At 45.4% G+C, this 18164-nt stretch overlaps 2 protein-coding genes across 4 annotated transcripts in view; both read right to left on the bottom strand.

Moving 5' to 3' along the window:
* Positions 1-2669, bottom strand: part of ltn1 (listerin E3 ubiquitin protein ligase 1) — a 78884-nt gene extending 76215 nt beyond the window's left edge. Inside the window, 2 exon segments of the mRNA XM_070440099.1 lie at positions 1844-2050; positions 2516-2669. Coding sequence (XP_070296200.1) covers positions 1844-2050; positions 2516-2557 — 249 coding nt within the window. The 5' untranslated portion in view covers positions 2558-2669.
* Positions 2670-11248: 8579 nt separating this feature from the next.
* Positions 11249-18164, bottom strand: part of cct8 (chaperonin containing TCP1, subunit 8 (theta)) — a 24291-nt gene continuing 17375 nt past the window's right edge. For 2 of the 3 annotated variants that reach the window (XM_024140623.2, XM_070440101.1), the window contains 7 exons: positions 16741-16919; positions 16409-16475; positions 15072-15159; positions 14743-14930; positions 14437-14601; positions 14063-14182; positions 11464-11536 (listed from right to left, as the gene is read on the bottom strand). In XM_024140623.2, the coding sequence (XP_023996391.1) occupies positions 11465-11536; positions 14063-14182; positions 14437-14601; positions 14743-14930; positions 15072-15159; positions 16409-16475; positions 16741-16919 (879 nt within the window). In that variant the 3' untranslated portion in view covers position 11464. Of the gene's footprint in view, positions 11537-13189; positions 13328-14062; positions 14183-14436; positions 14602-14742; positions 14931-15071; positions 15160-16408; positions 16476-16740; positions 16920-18164 lie in introns of all 3 variants that reach the window. The other variant, XM_070440100.1, reaches the window with a different exon arrangement.

The raw sequence follows: 18164 nt of genomic DNA, 5'->3' as shown, positions 1-18164 counted from the left end.
TAGCCAGCTAACCTCTGCAGCTAACTAGCCAGCTAACCTCTGCAGCTAACTAGCCAGCTAACCTCTGCAGCTAACTAGCCAGCTAACCTCTGCAGACATCTAAACTATGTAGCTATCCAGCAAACTAGCAAACAACGCTAAAGGGATTGGGCTCCCAAGTGGCGCAGCGGTCTAAGGCACTGCATCTCAGTGCTAGAGGCGTCACTACAGACCCTGGTTCGATTCCAGGCCGTATCACAACCGGCCGTGAATGGAAGGCCCATAGGGCGGCCAACAATTGGCCCAGCGTCGTCCGGGTTTGGCCGGAGTAGGCCGTCATTGTAAATAAGAATTTGTTCATAACCGACTTGCCTAGTTAAATAAAGGTTATATAAAAATAACAAATAAATAAACTCTACACAAACAAAAACATATTATTCTAAATATTAGCTAGCGTTTACGAGTCCAGCAAACACATTTCTCACGTGCTAGGAAACGTATTTCCTCCAATGTTACAACGAAAAGGTCTATTTCGGTGCCGAAACAAAAGTTTTATGGAGACTTGTGGGAGGAGTGTTGATGACGTCACCCACTGTATGTTCTTTRGGTAGTCTGATTGGTCCAGACCGAGGAGAAATCTGCATACGATGCATCCCTGACACCCCCCTGAAGAGGCCAGCCAGATCTGAACACAATCAAGACCACAAAACGACTTTGGGTGCGTCTACACCCGTCTTTCCAAATGTGATCTTCGTATTCTGATAGCAAAAGTCGCATGTAAGTGTTAAGTGTAGACACGACCTCAAAGCAGCGTGAAACGATGCTGAAATAGTTGACCACACGCGGGTAGGCTATTGATTAAAATCCTATTATAAACGATTGGATTACTTTGGGAGTTTAAGTAAGCAACAATTTGATYCCTTCAATTACACTAGCGTACTTTACTACAATATTTTTCGTTCTGGATACATCTAGCTGTGGTTTTGAAAACAGTGCAATTTTTATTATTGTTTTTATTTCACCCTTTATTTAATCAGGAAGGCAAGTTGAGAACAATTTCTCATTTACAATTGCAACCTGGCCAAGATAAAGAAAAGCAGTTCGACACATATAACAACACAGTTACACATGGAGTAAAACAAACATACAGTCAATAATACAGTAGAAAAATAAGTCTATATACAATGTGAGCAAATGAGGTGAGATATGGGAGGTAAAGGCAAAAAAAAAGGCCATGGTGGCGAAGTAAATACAATATAGCAAGTAAAACATTGGAATGGTTGATTTGCAGTGGAAGAATGTGTAAAGTAGAGATAGAAATAATGGGGTGCAAAGGAGGAAAATAAATAAATAAATAAATACAGTAGGGGAAGAGGTAGTTGTTTGGGCTAAATTATAGATGGGCTATGTACAGGTGAATGTGGTGGGTTATGTGAAGAGACGGGTGAAATGGCATGACTCAGAAAGTTTTACAACTGCCAGGATGAGTAGTAACGGGCGCTGCCTAGCAACCATCAAAAGCTTAAATAGTGCGTACCAATGCTGCCTCAGCATTACAGCTACTAGATGACACGTTATGGTCATRCCAGCATCTGCATTGGCCGTAAGGCATTTACTGCTCTGCAGAAGTCAGGGCTTTAGTACTTCTTGAACTTCGCGGAACAGAACAGAGCTGTTGTGTAGGAAGATGTCAAGGAAGCGAGTTTGTGTTTTTACAGGACGTACCGCCCCCCATCAACCAATCATGCCAATGTGGAGCCCTTCACATCGTTACAAAATTTGGGAGGCGCGATGCGGTAAGAAGTTTGATTTGGCCTCTGCAAAGGTGTATATCTCTTTCCCTTCTCTTTCTCTAAGATCTTACCTTCAGTTTGGTGACCGTGTCTCTCTTTGATAGTTTCCTCAACACCAGGCGGAAGTCAGCATCAACCAGGTTGTCAATCTCCTCTGCCCCATGGACAGCAGGCACATAGCCCGGCTCTGTGGTCGTTGTGGTGGCGAACCCCACGAACCCGGGTACGACACCACTCTCCCGGGCCAGCAACTCGGCAGCCCGCCCGCTGCTGGACGGCTGGTGGTGGAAGAACGGACGAAATGTCAGATTCACAACTTGAGTTGTTCTGTAGTTATTAAGCACACTGACCATAACATTACCATACGTAACACCGGGTAGCTCACTGACAAACTAGTTAGTTGATTTCTAAGTTGATTGTAATCAAACATACAATTCTGGAAAGTTATGCTGGCGTGAACTTTGAATGGCCAAGTTAACGTTACCTAACGGGTCGGTGCTATCCGGGATCCTTGGGAATAGGACATCCCAACTTTAACGTTACACCATTGAAGTTGACATTTAAAACGGTAAGGGTAAGAGGTTCTGATTTAGGGTAGGGACGTCCCAATGATCCCGGATATCACCCAGCTTGCCTAGTGTTATGTAGCTAGCTAAGCTAACCACACAGATATCATGGCTAACGTTAGAATAGCGAGAGAATGTATATCTGGCTCAATCAATAGCAGTAGCGAGGTAACTTACCCGAACGTTTCCTTTCGTTCGCTGTTTATTCTTTCCCCCCATTTTATGTATTTTATTTTACAGATTAAGTTAACTTTCAAACATTAGATAGCGAGCCAAAGCCAAAAAGCATGGGGTCCGAAAAGGGAAAACACGTCACAACAGTTACCCGGAAAAAATACCGGAAATACGCCATCATAGCGCAGCTAGAGCAAGACGTTTCACCGGATGTGCAAAAAGACTCCTGAATACTAGAAGACCTCGTAAAAAACAAAAATATGTTTCACCGAATGTATAAATCTGAAGAATTGAAATCTGAAGAGAGAAAGCCCATTGGCCAACAGTGGAGCGAGATGGAACTGAGCTTACATTCTGCTGATCGTGGAAAAGGACGATCTCAATACAGTTTTCGGTTCCCAAAACAATACTAAGAACAGAATGCACTGAGTTTTGTAGACGTGACCCTACATGCTATTGTTTACAAGGTGTGCAAGGGCGAAATGAGTTATTGCACACGTGTACTTCACAGTGAAGTTATTCCCTTAGGCAATGTTTCTTTCTATAAACTAGAGTTCCAGTGAGGTTTTCCTACACTGAAAAACGTGTTACAGCTGTTGATAAGTCATTGATAATAATATGGCAGTTGTTTTCCTGTCATAACATGAATATATATAAGGGGGTCAGCTATTTGCAATAAAATTCATGTTTAACCCTTTATCATGACTGGTGTCTTGATGGATTTTGTCCAAAATCGTGTGACATAAAACATTACTTTTCTGTCCTTGCATTTATGGCAGTGTAAGTTGTTATATTAAGTATTAGTCAGTTAAATTAGATATTGAACTTGAACCTTGTAAAAAATATGACCGTTTTTGTTGTATAGAGATCTCAGAAATGCAGTGTAACTTCTGTCATATTTGTTGTCTCCTTATATTACAGGGTGGAAACAGTTTTCATGGGCACACAAATCCAAAATAATAAATGGAATGGCAAAATCGAATGCTTCTAAACCCCCAAAAAAGTCACCTTAACTTGATACTTACAAAACCTAAATTGATACTGTTATTAATAAGTGCTTCTACACCTGCATTGCTTGCTGTTTGGGGTTTTAGGCTGGGTTTCTGTACAGCACTTTGAGATATCAGCTGATGTAAGAAGGGCTATATAAATACATTTGATTTGATTTGATTAATAAGTGGTTCTTCAATAATTCTGCATAATACTTGTTGGATGCTCATTTAGCATCCAGCTGATTAGTGGTGCATATCATCACACGTTATCATCCACGTTTACTCATTCAGATCCAGGAAGGAAATTATGAATGACAGTCAAGTGTTGACAACTGTTCACGGTCGAACCAGCTTCCTCCTGAAACGAAGACAGCAGAGGAAATGGCGACATGTATTTCCTCCGTGAACGAAGACAGCAGAGGAAAATGCCCGACATGTATTTTCTCCTGAAACGAAGACAGCAGAGGAAATGGCCGACATGTATTTCCTCCTGAAACGAAGACAGCAGAGGAATGGCCGACTGTATTTCCCCCTGAAACGAAGACAGCAAGGTAAGGCCGACATGTATTTCCCCTGAACGAAGACAGCAAGAGAATGGCACATGTATTTCCTCCTGAAGCAAGAGCAGAGGAAATGCGACTACATGTATTTCCCCTGAAAGAAGACAGCAGAGGAATGGCGACATGTATTTCCCCCTGAAACGAAGACAGCGAAGGTAATGGCCACATGTATTTCCTCTGAAACGAAGACAGCAGAGGAAATGGCCACATGTATTCCCCCCTGAAACGAAGACAGCAGAGGAAATGGCCGACATGTATTTCCCTGAACGAAGACAGCAGGGAAATGGCACATGTATTTCCTCCTGACAACGAAAAGACAAAGAACAAGGGAAATGGCCCGACTGTATCCCCCCTGAAACGAGACAGCAGAGGAATGGACTACATTGATTTCCCTGAAACGAAGACGCAGAGAAATCGGCCGACATGTATTTCTCCTGAAACGAAGACAGCAGAGGAAATGGACTACATAGTTTCTCCTGAAACGAAGACAGCAGAGGAAATGGCCGACATGTATTCCCCCTGAACAGAAGACAGCAGAGGAAATGGCCGACATGTATTTCCTCCTGAACGAAGACAGCAGAGGAATGGCCGACATGTATTTCCTCCTGAAACGAAGACAGCAGAGGAAATGGCCGACATGTATTTCCTCCTGAAACGAAGACAGCAGAGGAAATGGCCGACATGTATTTCCCCCTGAAACGAAGACAGCAGAGGAATGGACACTGTATTTCCTCCTGAAACGAAGACAGCAGAGGAATGGACAGTATTTCTCGGACCATGACTATGTATTCCCCCTGACGAAGACAGCAGAGGAAATGGCACATGTATTTCCTCCTGAACGAAGACAGCAGAGAATGGACGATGTATTCCCTCTGAAACGAAGACAGCAGAGGAAATGACTACATGGTATTTCCCCTGAAACGAAGACAGCAGAGGAAATGGACACATGTATTTCCTCCTGAACGAAGACAGCAGAGGAAATGGCCGACATGTATTCCCCCTGAACGAAGACAGCAGAGGGAATGACTACATGTATTCTCCTGAAACGAAGACAGCAGGAATGGCCGACATGTATTTCCCCCTGAAACGAAGACAGCAGAGGAAATGGCCGACATGTATTTCCCCCTGAAACGAAGACAGCAGAGGAAATGGCCGACATGTATTTCCTCCTGAACGAAGACAGAAGTAATGCCAATGTATTCCCCTGAAACGAAGACAGCAGAGGAAATGGGCCGACATGTATTTCCCCTGAAACGACGAACAGCAGAGGAAGATGGCGACATGTATTTCCTCCTGAAACGAAGGACAGCAGAAGGGAAATGCGATGCTGATATTCCCCTGAAACGAAGACAGCAGAGGTATGGCCGCACTGTATTTCCCTGAAACGAAGACAGCAGAGGAAATGGCCGCACATGTATTCCCCCTGAAACGAAGACAGCAGAGAAATGGCGACATGTATTTCCCCTGAAACGAAGACACGAGAGGTAATGGCGACATGTATTTCCCCTGAAACGAAGACAGCAGAGGGAAATGGCCGACATGTATTCCCCCTGAAACGAAGACAGAGAGATATGGCCGACATGTATTCCCCTGAAACGAAGACAGCAGAGGTAAATCGGCTACATGTTTTCCCCTGAAACGAAGACAGCAGAGGTATGGCCAATGTATTTCCTCCCTGAAACGAAGACAGCAGAGGAAATGGCCGACATGTATTTCCCCCATGACGAAGACAGCAGAGGAAATGGCCGACATGTTTTCCCCCTGAAACGAAGACAGCAGAAGGAATGGCGACATGTTTTTCCTCCTGAAGACAGCAGAGGATAGCCGACATGTATTTCCCCTGAAACGAAGACAGCAGAGGAAATGGGACATGTATTTCCTCCTGAAACGAAGACAGCAGATGAATGGCCGACATGTATTTCTCTCGAAACGAAGACAGCAGATGAAATGGCCGATGTATTTCCTCCCTGAAACGAAGACAGCAGAGATGGCCGACATGTATTTCTCTGAAACAGAAGACAGCAGAGGAACATGGCCGACATGTATTTCCCCCTGAAACGAAGACAGCAGAGGAAATGGCCGACATGTATTTCCCCTGAAACGAAGACAGCAGAGGAATGGCGACATGTATTTTCCCCTGAAACGAAGACAGCAGAGAATGGCCGACATGTATTCCCCCTGAAACGAAGACAGCAGAGGTAATGGCCGACATGTATTTCCCCTGAAACGAAGACAGCAGAGAAATGGCCGACATGTATTTCCCCTGAAACGAAGACAGCAAGAGGTATGGCCGACATGTATTTCCCCTGAAACGAAGACAGCAGAGGAAATGGGCGACATGTATTTCCCCTGAACGAAGACAGCAGAGGTACATGGCCGACATGTATTTTCCTGAAACGAAGACAGCAGAGGAATGTGAACATGTATTTCCCTCCTGAAACGAGAGACAGCAGAGGGTAATGGCCGACATGTATTCTCCCCCTGAAACGAAGACAGCAGAGGATGGCGACATGTATTTCCCCTGAAACGAAGACAGCAGAGGAAATGGCCGACATGTATTTCCCCCTGAAACAGAAGACAGCAGAGAAATGGCCACATGTATTCCTCCCCTGAAACGAAGACAGCAGAGGAACAATGGCGCCGAAATGATTTCCTCCTGAAACGACCAGCAAGACCGCAGAGGAAATGGACTACGACTGTATTTCCTCCTGAAACGAAGACAGCAGAGGAAATGGCCGACATGTATTTCCTCCTGAAACGCGAAGACAGCAGAGGAAATGGCCAATGTATTTCCTCCTGAAACGAAGACAGCAGAGGAAATGGCCGACATGTATTTCCTCCCTGAAACGAAGACAGCAGAGAGAAATGGCCCGACATGTTATTTCCCCTGAAACAGACAGCAGAGGAAATGCCGACATGTGTATTTCCCCCTGAAACGAAGCAGCAGAGGAAAATGGCACGACATGTATTTCCCCCTGAAACGAAGACAGCAGAGGAATGGCCGACATGTAGTTCCCCATGAACAAACAGCCCGACAGAACACAGAGAGAAACATGTCACGCCTGCACATGTATTTCCCCCTGAAGGAACCAGTACCCCAAGACACAGACAAGGTAAATGGCCGACATGTATTCTCCTCCTGAAACGAAGGAGCACAGGCGGAAGAATGGCCTACATGTATTTCCTGAAACGAAGACAGCAGAGGGATAATGCCGACTTCATGCTATTTCTCTCCTAAACGAACACACAGAGGAAATGGCCTCGACATGTATTTCCCTCTGAACGAAGACACAGAAGGAATGGCCCGACATGTATTTCCCCTGAAACGAAGACAGCCAGAGAGACGATGGCCGGAACACTGTAACAATTTCCTCCTGAAAGCGAAGACACGAAGGAATGGCCGACATGTATTTCCTCCTGAAACGACGCAAGACAGCAGGGAAGCTGACTGGGAACATGTCATTTCCTCCTGAAACGAAGGAATCCATGTACAGAAAGGAAGAAGGGATGGCCACATGTATTTCCTCTGAAACGAAGACAGCAGAGAATGGCCGACATGTATTTCCTCCTGAAACGAAAGACAGCGAGAAATGCGCCACATGTATTTCCCCTGAAACGAAAGCAGCAGAAGAAGAATGGCCGACATGTATTTCCTCTCATGAACACGAAACAGCAGAGAAATGGCCGACATGTATTTTCCCTCCTGAAAACGAAGACAAGCACAGAGGAAATGGCCGACATGTATTTCTCCCTGAAACGAAGACACAGAGAGAAATGCCGAATGTATCCTCCCTGAAACGAAGACAGCAGAGGAATGGCCGACATGTATTTCCCCTGAAACGAAGACAGCAGAGGAAATGGCCGGACATGTATTTCCCCTGAAACGAACAGCAGAGAATGGCGACATGTATTTCCCCTGAAACGAAGACAGCAGAGGAAATGGCCGCAAGTATTTCCCCCTGAAAACGAAGACAGCAGAGGAAATGGCCGACATTATTCCCTGAAACGAAGACAGCAGAGGAAATGGCCGACATGTATTTCCCCCTGAAACGAAGACAGCAGAGGAATGGCCGACATGTATTTTCCCTGAAACGAGACAGCAGAGGAATGCGACATGTATTTCCTCCTGAAACGAAGACGACAAGCAGAGGTAATGGCGACATTTATTTCCTCCTGAAACCGAACGCAGCAGAGGAATGGTCCGACATGTATTTTCCTCCTGAAACGAAGCAGCAGAGGAACATAGGACCGACATTATTTTCCCCCTGAAAACGAAGATGCAGCAGAGGAAAATGGCCCCGACAATGTATTTCCTCCTGAAACGAAGACAGCAGAGGAAATGGCCGACATGTATTTCCCCCTGAAACGAAGACAGCAGAGGAAATGGCCGACATGTATTCCCCCCTGAAACGAATACAGCAGAGGAAATGGCCGACATGTATTTCCTCCTGAAACGAATACAGCAGAGGAAATGGCCGACATGTATTTTATTTCTATACGCTTTTTGCTTTGGTGGGGGGGGGGTCTATTTTAGGCCCTATATGTACAATTATATAAATTATACAATTATATAATATTGAGGTCCTTGAAAATTACAATTTTAGAGCTTGAAAAAGTCCATGATAGTACTTGAATTTGTCTTGCCAATGTCTGTATGAACACTGACTGCTTAAAGGATGTATAGTTCTAGACATGTTGCAGTATACAGAGCATTAGGAAAGTATTCAGACTCCTTAACTATTTCCACATTTTGTTACGTTACAGCCTTATTCTAAAATGGATTAAATTACAAGTATAAAGACCCTTTGCTATGCGACTCGAAATTGATGTCTGAATGGTCCCACCTGATCTGTCCCTCATCCCAGCTGCCTTTCAATTTTGAATATATTTCTGTAAGGGGTCCTTATTGCAGTGTAATTACAAGAGTAATGACACTGTAACAAGCATTGTAGTTAATTTTAATAACCCAGTTACAGTGTGATAACATGTAGCTGGTGGTAATTACAGTCTGTAATTACAGAGGTGTAACAACGAATGCTTGTTATCACGTTTGTTACAAATGAGCATGTTTCCACAAAATTCACCTATTTAGTGTTTCCTTTCTTCACAGCTGCATCCGATATAGTAATAACTATCACAAGGTTGTAATCTCTTGTGGACAGATTTATGCSACATTTTGTTGCGTTACAGCCTGAAATTAAAATGGAAATAATATTTGTTTCACCCATCTACACACAATACTTCAATGAAAACATGTTTTTTTTGCCATTTTTGCAAATGAATTGCATAAATATCTATTTACATAAGTATTCACACCCCTGGGGCAATTCTTTGTAGCAGCACCTTTGGCAGAGATTACAGCTGTGAGTCTGTCTGGGTAAGTCTCTAAGAGCTTTCCACACCTGGATTATGCAACATTTGCCCATTATTCTTTTCAAAGTTCTTCAAGCTCTGTCAAATTGGTTGTTGATCATTGCTAGACAACCATTTACAGGTCTTGCCAAGTAGATTTAAATCAAAACTCAGGAACATTCACTGTKTTCTTGGTAAGCAACTCCAGTGTAGATTTGGCCTTGTGTTTTAGGTTATTGTCCTGCTGAAAGGTGAATTAATCTCCCAGTGTCTGGTGGAAAGCAGACTGAATCAGGTTTTCCTCTAGGATTGTGTGCTAAACTCCATTCTTTTTCTTTTTTATCCTGAAAAACTCCCAAGTCCTTAACGATTACAAGCATACCCATAACATGATGCAGCCACCCCTATGCTTGAAAATATGAAGTGGTACTCAGTAATGTGTTGTATTGGACTTTCCCCAAACATAACACTTTGTATTCTAGTCAAAAAGTGAATTGCTTTGCCACATTTTTTGCAGTATTACTTTAGTGCCTTGTTGTATACAGGATGCATGTTTTGGAATATTTGTATTCTATAAAGGCTGCCAATTTTTCACACTGTCAATTAGGTTAGTATTGTGGAGTAACTACAATGTTGTTGATCCAAATAACGTAGGGAGGAAAGAGTGGTTTGCTTACAAAAACTAGGCCGCAACTGGGTAAGTCGAGTTTTTGCACCTAATGGTGCTACGATGCTCCAAGATTCATACTTTTAATTTGCGCTTTTACCCACATAATTTTTACCAAAAGGACAAGATAAATAAATCAAACTTTATTTGCCACATGCGCCGAATACAACAAGTGTAGACTTTACCGTGAAATGCCTACTTTACAAGTCCTTAACCAACAGTGAAGTTCAAGAAGAAGAAAATATTTACCAAGGTGGACTCCAATCAAGTTGTAGAAACATTTCAAGAATGATCAATCAGAACAGGATGCATCTGAGCTCATTTTCAAGTCTCATCGCCAAATACTTATGTAAATAAAGGTTCCGTTTTTAATGTGCAAATTTTTCAAAGAAATCTGTTTTCACTGTCATTACGGGGTATCCTGTGTAGACTGCTGAGGATTTTTTTTWAATGTAATCCATTTTAGAATAAGGCTGTAACGTAACCAAATGTGGACATGGTCTGAATACTTTCATAAGGTACTGTAATATATGGAAACGTGAAGAGCAAATCTTCACTCCAAGGTGTTTGGTTTGCATGTATGACATGAGTGGTATTTATAATCCTCATCTTTTCAAAATACTTTAAGTAGCCCAATTAGCTTGAGGGATATGGGTGTTGGGAGCAAATTCTTGTCCCGCGCAGTGCTCAAATTCAAAGCGTCTAGAAGTCAAAACCCCTAGAGAGCTCAGACATCAGGTATAGCATGTTATGGTACAGGCACTGCATTCCAGTTTAGGCACTTTGTGTCCAAATCTGCAATTTTCAACCAGTYTGAGRGTMAAGGATTAAAGGCTCAGTCCAAAACTAGATTTTCCTGTGTTSATATAATTTCCAGACGGAGGTTGGAAGATGTTCTTTATAAGAGCCGTTTGAAAYGATGGCCTGAAACTCCATCCTGTTTTGGTGGAAAGAGGTTTCGGCCTGCTTGGTAATATCAATGGTCTATTAACCAATAAGAACATTCCAAACCACAGCCAATAAGAGATAGTTTTCAATGTTCCCCATTCAGAAGACCAGACAGTCCTGGCACCAAGCTAAGAAGTATTTTATTGTTCTCTCACAGTAAGTTACGTAGCTGTTACCCAGAAAGGATTTGACATTGCAATAAAAAGACAATTCCAACGACAGGAATGAAGTGCCTTTTATTTGAGAGGAGAACATAAAAAGCAATACAGTGCCATCATCCATGTCATCTCTCCTTCCATCGTACAGTAACCACGCAGGACGGTGGGTGACTACACAATACGCCAAACGCTTTGGACTTTAAATAAAACGTAGAAAAACCAGGGGGTGGGGGCACAGTGACGGGGGTTAGGTGGTCAAAGGGTAGAGGTCATGTTCATTCATCTTCATCCCAGTCTTTCTTGCCTGTGGGGGCTTTGGGTCCGCCTGCCGGTTTGGCCATGATGATCTGAGGACACACACACACACACACAGTCAGTCATTCCACCATTGTGAACATTCTGTTGTGGATCTGGCTTCCTGTGAACATGCAGCATGCATCCACACACGGTGCCAGTTGCAAACACCCCCCCCGCATATTATTACAGTTGTACTTGAACATGTCACACCCCCCCCCCCCCTTGGGTCCCAGAGGTTAGTTTCAGTCACACAGGGGAAGTAAAAACAAACATAGCATGTGAAATGCAGGCAGTGACTCCAGCAGACTAAGATATACATCTACCCTGTAGTATTGTTGTATGGTGGTATTATCAAGTTGTATTGTAGATATGTAGTGGTGTAATAATATTATATGATGTACTGTTTTATCTCTTGTCGTTTTCTATGTAATGTAAGTTCCATAATGTGTTTGGACCCCAGGAAGAGTAGCTGCTGCTTGACAGGAACTAATGGGATCCATAAAAACCCAGGAAGAGTAGCTGCTGCCTTGGCAGGAACTAATGGGATCCATAATAAATCCCAGGAAGAGAGTAGCTGCTGCCTTAACAGGAACTAATGGGATCCATATAAACCCAGGAAGAGTAGCTGCTGCCTTGACAGAACTAATGGGATCCATAATAAACCCAGGAAGAGTAGCTGGCCTTGGCAGGAACTAATGGGATCCATAATAAACCCCAGAACAGTAGCTGCTGCCTTGGCAGGAACTAATGGGGATCCATAATAAACCCCAGAAGAGATGCTTGCCTTGGAGGAACTAATGGGGATCCATAATAAACCCCAGGAACAGTAGCTGCTGCCTTGACAGGAACTAATGGGGATCCATAACAAATACATCTACTACACAACACAAACATGGTTATATTACAGCAGTTAGCGAGCCTTCGTCTAAAAAAAAAAAAAGAACAATGTTATGATTAGTCACACGGTAGCAGTAGTCTCATTAACATTGTTATCTTATTATATTTAAAACACACGACTGTGAGAGTGAGTATTCATGCCATTTCCCATCACCCCCCATTAACGGGGCATATCCAAAACATGACAGCAAGGTATCTGCAGGTTCCATGAAATTCAATTTTAAGAACGTTTTAAATGAAACTTGGAATTCAACTTAATATCAATTGAGGTCTACGTTGACCACACATATATTCCTCTCCAGAAATGAGCCCATGTTGGCAAGAAGTGGTCATTTGAGGGCTGTCTATTACCAAAGGCTATATGGCTCATAGCAGGACTCAGACCATGAGAAAACAAGAATCTCTGGTCTGATCAAACCAAGATTGAACTCTTTGGCCTGAATACGAAGCGTCACGTCACATCCGGAGGAAACCTGGCACCATCCCTACGGTGAAGCATGGTGGCGGTGACAGCATCTTGAAAGTGGCCGGACAGCCCATCTTGAAAGTGACCTCCAATATTATTTGATGTGGCAACAATTAAGCAGCGACACCAACATACAGGAAACACTGTATCCATCTCCGACACCGCGGACCTTTGAAAACTGAATTGAAGACTTAAGGCCTTCTAAAATCAGATCAAATGTATTTAAAGACTAAGGAACCGCAGACACCCTGTGAGTGAGTTTTTCCTCGTGCCATTTGACCATCACACACAGTGAGTGTTTCCCGTGCCCCCCCCCGGTCACACACAGCTCCAGCAGCACCTGTCAGTGTGTATTCTGTCCTGTTCAGGAAGATTAGTGGTGTGTATCAAAGTGTTCAGGTTCGTCTCCCTCGTCTTTGTCCCAGTGGCCTTGCTGTTTAGGAGCCCGTGGCCCACCTGCTGGCTTAGCCATGATAATCTACACACAAACACCCCCCCCCAAACACACAGTTTAACACACATCTTGTACATTTCTACAGGATCCATGGTTGCTGATGAGAACTTGGGAAAAGAGAAGACAGCAATTTAAAAAATGAAAACATTTAAATTCGTTTGACCTGCAATGAGAAGATGTGTGTGTGTGTGTGTGTGTGTGTGTGTGTGTGTAGCTGGTCCAGTAGGAGCACAGTGAGTGGTAGGGATGTGTACGTTTCCCCCCTTTCAAAACAAAATTGGCTACGTATCTAGATACATGGGCTCGGTTACGATACAGGAACTAAACTTTTTAGTTTGAAAAGACAGTTTGTTTAGAGGAACGAGTCGATGGGATTCGGCTCGATGTACATTAAAATCTCCCGCAGGTGGAGCTCATGAGCCGACAAGTAAATAGGAACTGGGTGGTTCGATCTCTGAATGRTGATTGGCTGACAGTCATGGTATATTAGGTATGATAAAAACATGTATTTTTACTGCACTAATTACGTTGTTAACCAGTTTATAATAGCAATGAGGCACCTCGGGGAGGGGGGGGGATTGTGATATATGGCCAATATACCACGGCTAAGGACTGTATCCAGGCACTCAAATGAAGTATCTGAAACATTTGAACCGGCGACCGATGCGCATTGGTGAATCGTTACATCCCTAGATAGCAGCGTTGGTAGCTAGTTTGATGCCCCAGTCTGTGTGTGTGTGTGTGTGTGTGTGTGTGTACCTGGTCTACTCGGAGCACGGTGATAGCAGCGTTGGTAGCTAGTTTGATGCCCCAGTGTTTGACCAGGAAAGGCTCCAGGATCCCAGCTTCAAGCATGTCCTTCAGAGCAGCACCCTCTCCCTGTGAACGCACACATTTCACACAAGATGTCAGCTTTGTAAGAAACAATTGAAAACGCTTCCATGGAAATCAACAGAAACTTATTGTCTTAAGGTGCACTGGATTTAATTTGCCTGGCGTGCCGGTAGAGCTTCTTTGGGAAAACCTCTGCCAACCTGGTACACTGTGCAAACTAAACCAAGCGCACCTTGACACGTATAAGGAAGGGGGGAAAAAAAKCAGGAAATGCAACAGGAAGGTAACGTCTCACACACCTCGATGTCAAAGCCCATGTTCTTGTTGCCCTCGTGATGCACGGCGTACAATTTGGAGATGAGCTCGTTTCCCTTGATGCCAGAGTTCTCTGCCAACGCCCTGGGCACCGCCTCAAACGCCTCAGCAAACTTCTTAATGGCGTACTGCTCCAGACCCGGACACGACTAGAGGGGGGAGGAGGGGGGGTCAGGCAAACTTGTTAATGACACACTGCTCCAAGACCGGAAACGACTAGACAGGGAGTCGTACTAGTTAGTGTTTTTAAACGACACATTCGTTAACATGCACACGTCCGTGTTCCGTACCTCTCCGTATGAAGTGATCTGTCTCGCCAGTTCTATCTCCGTAGCTCCGGCACCRGGCACCAGTCTCTTGTCTCTGACCAGAACCTTGAAGGTGTTGACCCCGTCGTCGATGGCCCGCTCGATATCATCCATCCGGTTGTCAGTGGACCCTCTAATTACCAGGGTGGAGATGGCCCCGTCTTCTTTCTCTGTGAAGGGGGAGGAGAGGAGAGGTGGAAAGGGAACGACTATGAGATGGGCACCAATGCAGACTGTGTAGTTCCCGAACACACAGAAATGTGTTTTAAAAACGAGAGACTTTTAGTTGGGAAGTGTCTCTGTTTTCTCACCGTGTTTGAAGACCACCACCTGAGTGTCTCCCACCTCATCCAGGTAGACACTGTCACAGTGACCCATCTCCTCTGGAGTGGGAGGGGTCTGGGGGGGGAGAGGACAAAGGAATGGTCCGTTTCAGTTTTGACTTGGAAGAAGCACAACTTACATGAATAAATGAATTTATTTTACATATCGATTGTCTGGGGGCCAAGTTAACCTCCCCTTTCATGTTAGAAAGTCATGACCATCGTGCGTTTAGGGAAAGAGGATCATTCATTATTTTAATAATACATTATTTTGTACATGTATTAAAATAAGTTTGACCAATTCCAGTCCCATTGCTTTACGGGTCCTCCACAGAATCATTTTTATGATGGGATTTTTATGATTTTTTAAATAATATAAATAAAGATACTGACACCATCTAAAAAATAAGTCCCATCTACAAATTAGCCCAATAACAAACCTGAAGCCAACCGATGCAGAATAGTAGCTATAAAATGTACAGAGGCTGAAGCAAGGGGTTTGTCCATCTGCATTTACCCCCAAGGACACGTGATTATTGTAGCATACATTTTTAGATACTTTGAAGAAACTACGCTACTGCCCCTTTAAGAGCTCTGTTGAAAAGCTGCCCCTTAAACCATGCTTGAAACTACAGCTGATTTTGTAAAACGACACAGTTGACGGGAGTAGAGAAATAAACCTGGTAGTGATTGGTATCCTGGCATTTACTTCAATTGACGGATATCCTTATATGAACTGTGACTTTGTAAAATCTTTGAAAATTGTTACATTTTGTTCAGAGTAGTTCCTGACTGCACCTTAGAAAAAGGATCGTTTAAAATGTGCCAATTAAGAATAGAATTTTGTTTATAACCGGCTTTAGTTGTTATAACAATGTTTTTTTTTTTAAAGGTCAGATTTACTCAAGAAGCAATGCAGCGAAGGCATACCCTTTAGACCGCGTTCTAGTCATTCAGGTTTCACAGCGCGGACCGAACCCGACAGGTCCCCCGGACCGAACCCGACAGGTCCCCCGGACCGAACCCGACAGGTCCCGCGGACCGAACCCGAGAGGTCCCCGTACCGAACCCGACAGGTCCGCGGATCGAACCCGACAGGTCCGCGGACCGAACCCGACAGGTCCCCCGGACCGAACCCGACAGGTCCGCGTACCGAACCCGACAGGTCCGCGGATCGAACCCGACAGGTCCGCGGACCGAACCCGACAGGTCCCCCGTACCGAACCCGACAGGTCCGCGGACCGAACCCGAGAGGTCCCCGGACCGAACGATTGGGTACGAATACCGTCAACACCCATACTACCCTGTCAGTAAGGGGAACTCACCAGTCTAGGCAGGGCCACAGCTCCGACAGTCTTACACAGTCTCCTCAGATCCCATTTAGAGTTCAGCCTGCAGGAGACACGGGTCAGTAACACACAGAGAGAGAGACAGGATCCTAAAGGACCAGCAGCTAATGTTTAGTAGATATAGAGCAGGTGGTTCACACCCCCAATAAGACCTACCAGATACCCCATGTAACCCCTTGACTAAAACTCTCATGACCTCATGAAGTTCATCTTAACTGACAAAGGAACTAGAGCAGACGTTGTTGGAATGTTGATTTTTAGGCAGGAAGTGGTCTGAAATTAAGAACAGGTACGAGCTGGTGCCCTACCTGACAACCATGAGCTGGTACTTGTTGGCGTAGTGCAGTGCCATGTCCGCCACTTTTCCACCGGTCACCACTACGTTGGCGCCTGCCTCAGCGATGGACTTGACTTGGGCTTCCATCATATCCTCCTCTCCCTTACTGAAGTTGAGGAGCTCCTCCGCATTATTTATCAACACTGTACCCTGCAGAGGGAGGGAGAGACAATATCATATCCTCCTCTACTTTAATGAAGTTAAGGAGCATCTCCGCATTATTTATCAACACTACCCTGCAGTGGGAGGGAGGGAGAGAGCGAGGCAGGGAGCTAGAGAGAGAGAGAGCGAGGCAGGGAGCTAGAGAGAGAGAGAGCGAGGCAGGGAGCTAAGAAGAGAGAGGAGACGAGGGCAGGGGACTAGAGAGAAGAAGAGCGAGGCAGGGAGGCGAGAGATGAGAGAGAGCAGGCAGGGCTAGAGAGAGAGGAGAGCGAGCAGGGAGCAGAGAGAGAGAGAGCGCAGGCAGGGAGCTAGAGAGAGAGAGAGCGAGGCAGGGAGCTAGAGAGAGAGAGGCGAGGCAGGGAGCTAGAGAGAGAGAGCGAGGCAGGAGCTAGAGGAGAGCAGAGGCAGGGAGCTAAGAGAGAGCGAGCAGGGAGCATTAGAGCGAAGAGGAGGCAGGGAAAGTAGCGAGAGAGGGAAGGAGGCGGGAGTAGAGAGAGAGCGAGGCAGGGAGCTAGAGAGAGACGCGAGGCAGGGAGCTAGAGAAGAGACGCGAGGCAGGGAGCTAGAGAGAGAGCGAGGAGGGAGCTAGAAGAGAGAGCGAGGCAGGAGCTAGAGATGAGAGCAGGCAGGAGCTGAGAGAGAGCGAGGCAGGGAGCTAGAGAGAGAGCGAGGCAGGGAGCTAGAGAGAGCAGCGAGGTCAGGGAGCAGAAGAGAGAGCGGCAGGCGAGCTAGAGAAGAGACGGAGGCAAGGAGCTAGAGAGAGAGCGAGGCCAGGGAGCTACAGAGAGAGAGCGAGGCAGGGAGCAAGTAGAGAGAGAGCGAGGCAGGGAGCTAGAGAGAGAGCGAGGGCAGGAGCTAGAGAGGAGAGCGAGGCAGGGAGCTAGAGAGAGAGGCGGCCGAGGGCAAGGGAGCTAGAGAGAAGAGAGCGACGGCAGGGAGCTAGAGAGAGAGGCGAGGCAGGGAGCTAGAGAGAGAGCGAGGCAGGAGGCGTAGAGAGAGAGCGAGCGAAAGGAGCTAGAGAGAGAGCGAGGAAGGGAGCTAGAGAGAGCGCGAGGAGGAGCGAGGAGAAGCGAGCTAGAGAGAGAGGGAGAGCGAGGAAGCGGAGCTAGAGAGAGAGCAGCGAGGAAAGGGGAGCTTAGAAAGGACGAGAAGAGGCGGAGGCAGGGAGCAGAAGCGGAACGAGCAGGAAGCTAGAGCAGGCGAGGCTAGGGAGCTAGAGAGAGAGCGAGGCCG

This window comes from Salvelinus sp. IW2-2015, unplaced genomic scaffold (assembly GCF_002910315.2).
Source record: "Salvelinus sp. IW2-2015 unplaced genomic scaffold, ASM291031v2 Un_scaffold2219, whole genome shotgun sequence".
In the NCBI taxonomy this organism is placed as follows: Eukaryota; Metazoa; Chordata; class Actinopteri; order Salmoniformes; family Salmonidae; genus Salvelinus; species Salvelinus sp. IW2-2015.
Note: the sequence above shows the minus strand (reverse complement) of the source record. Positions and strands in the feature narration are given on the sequence as shown.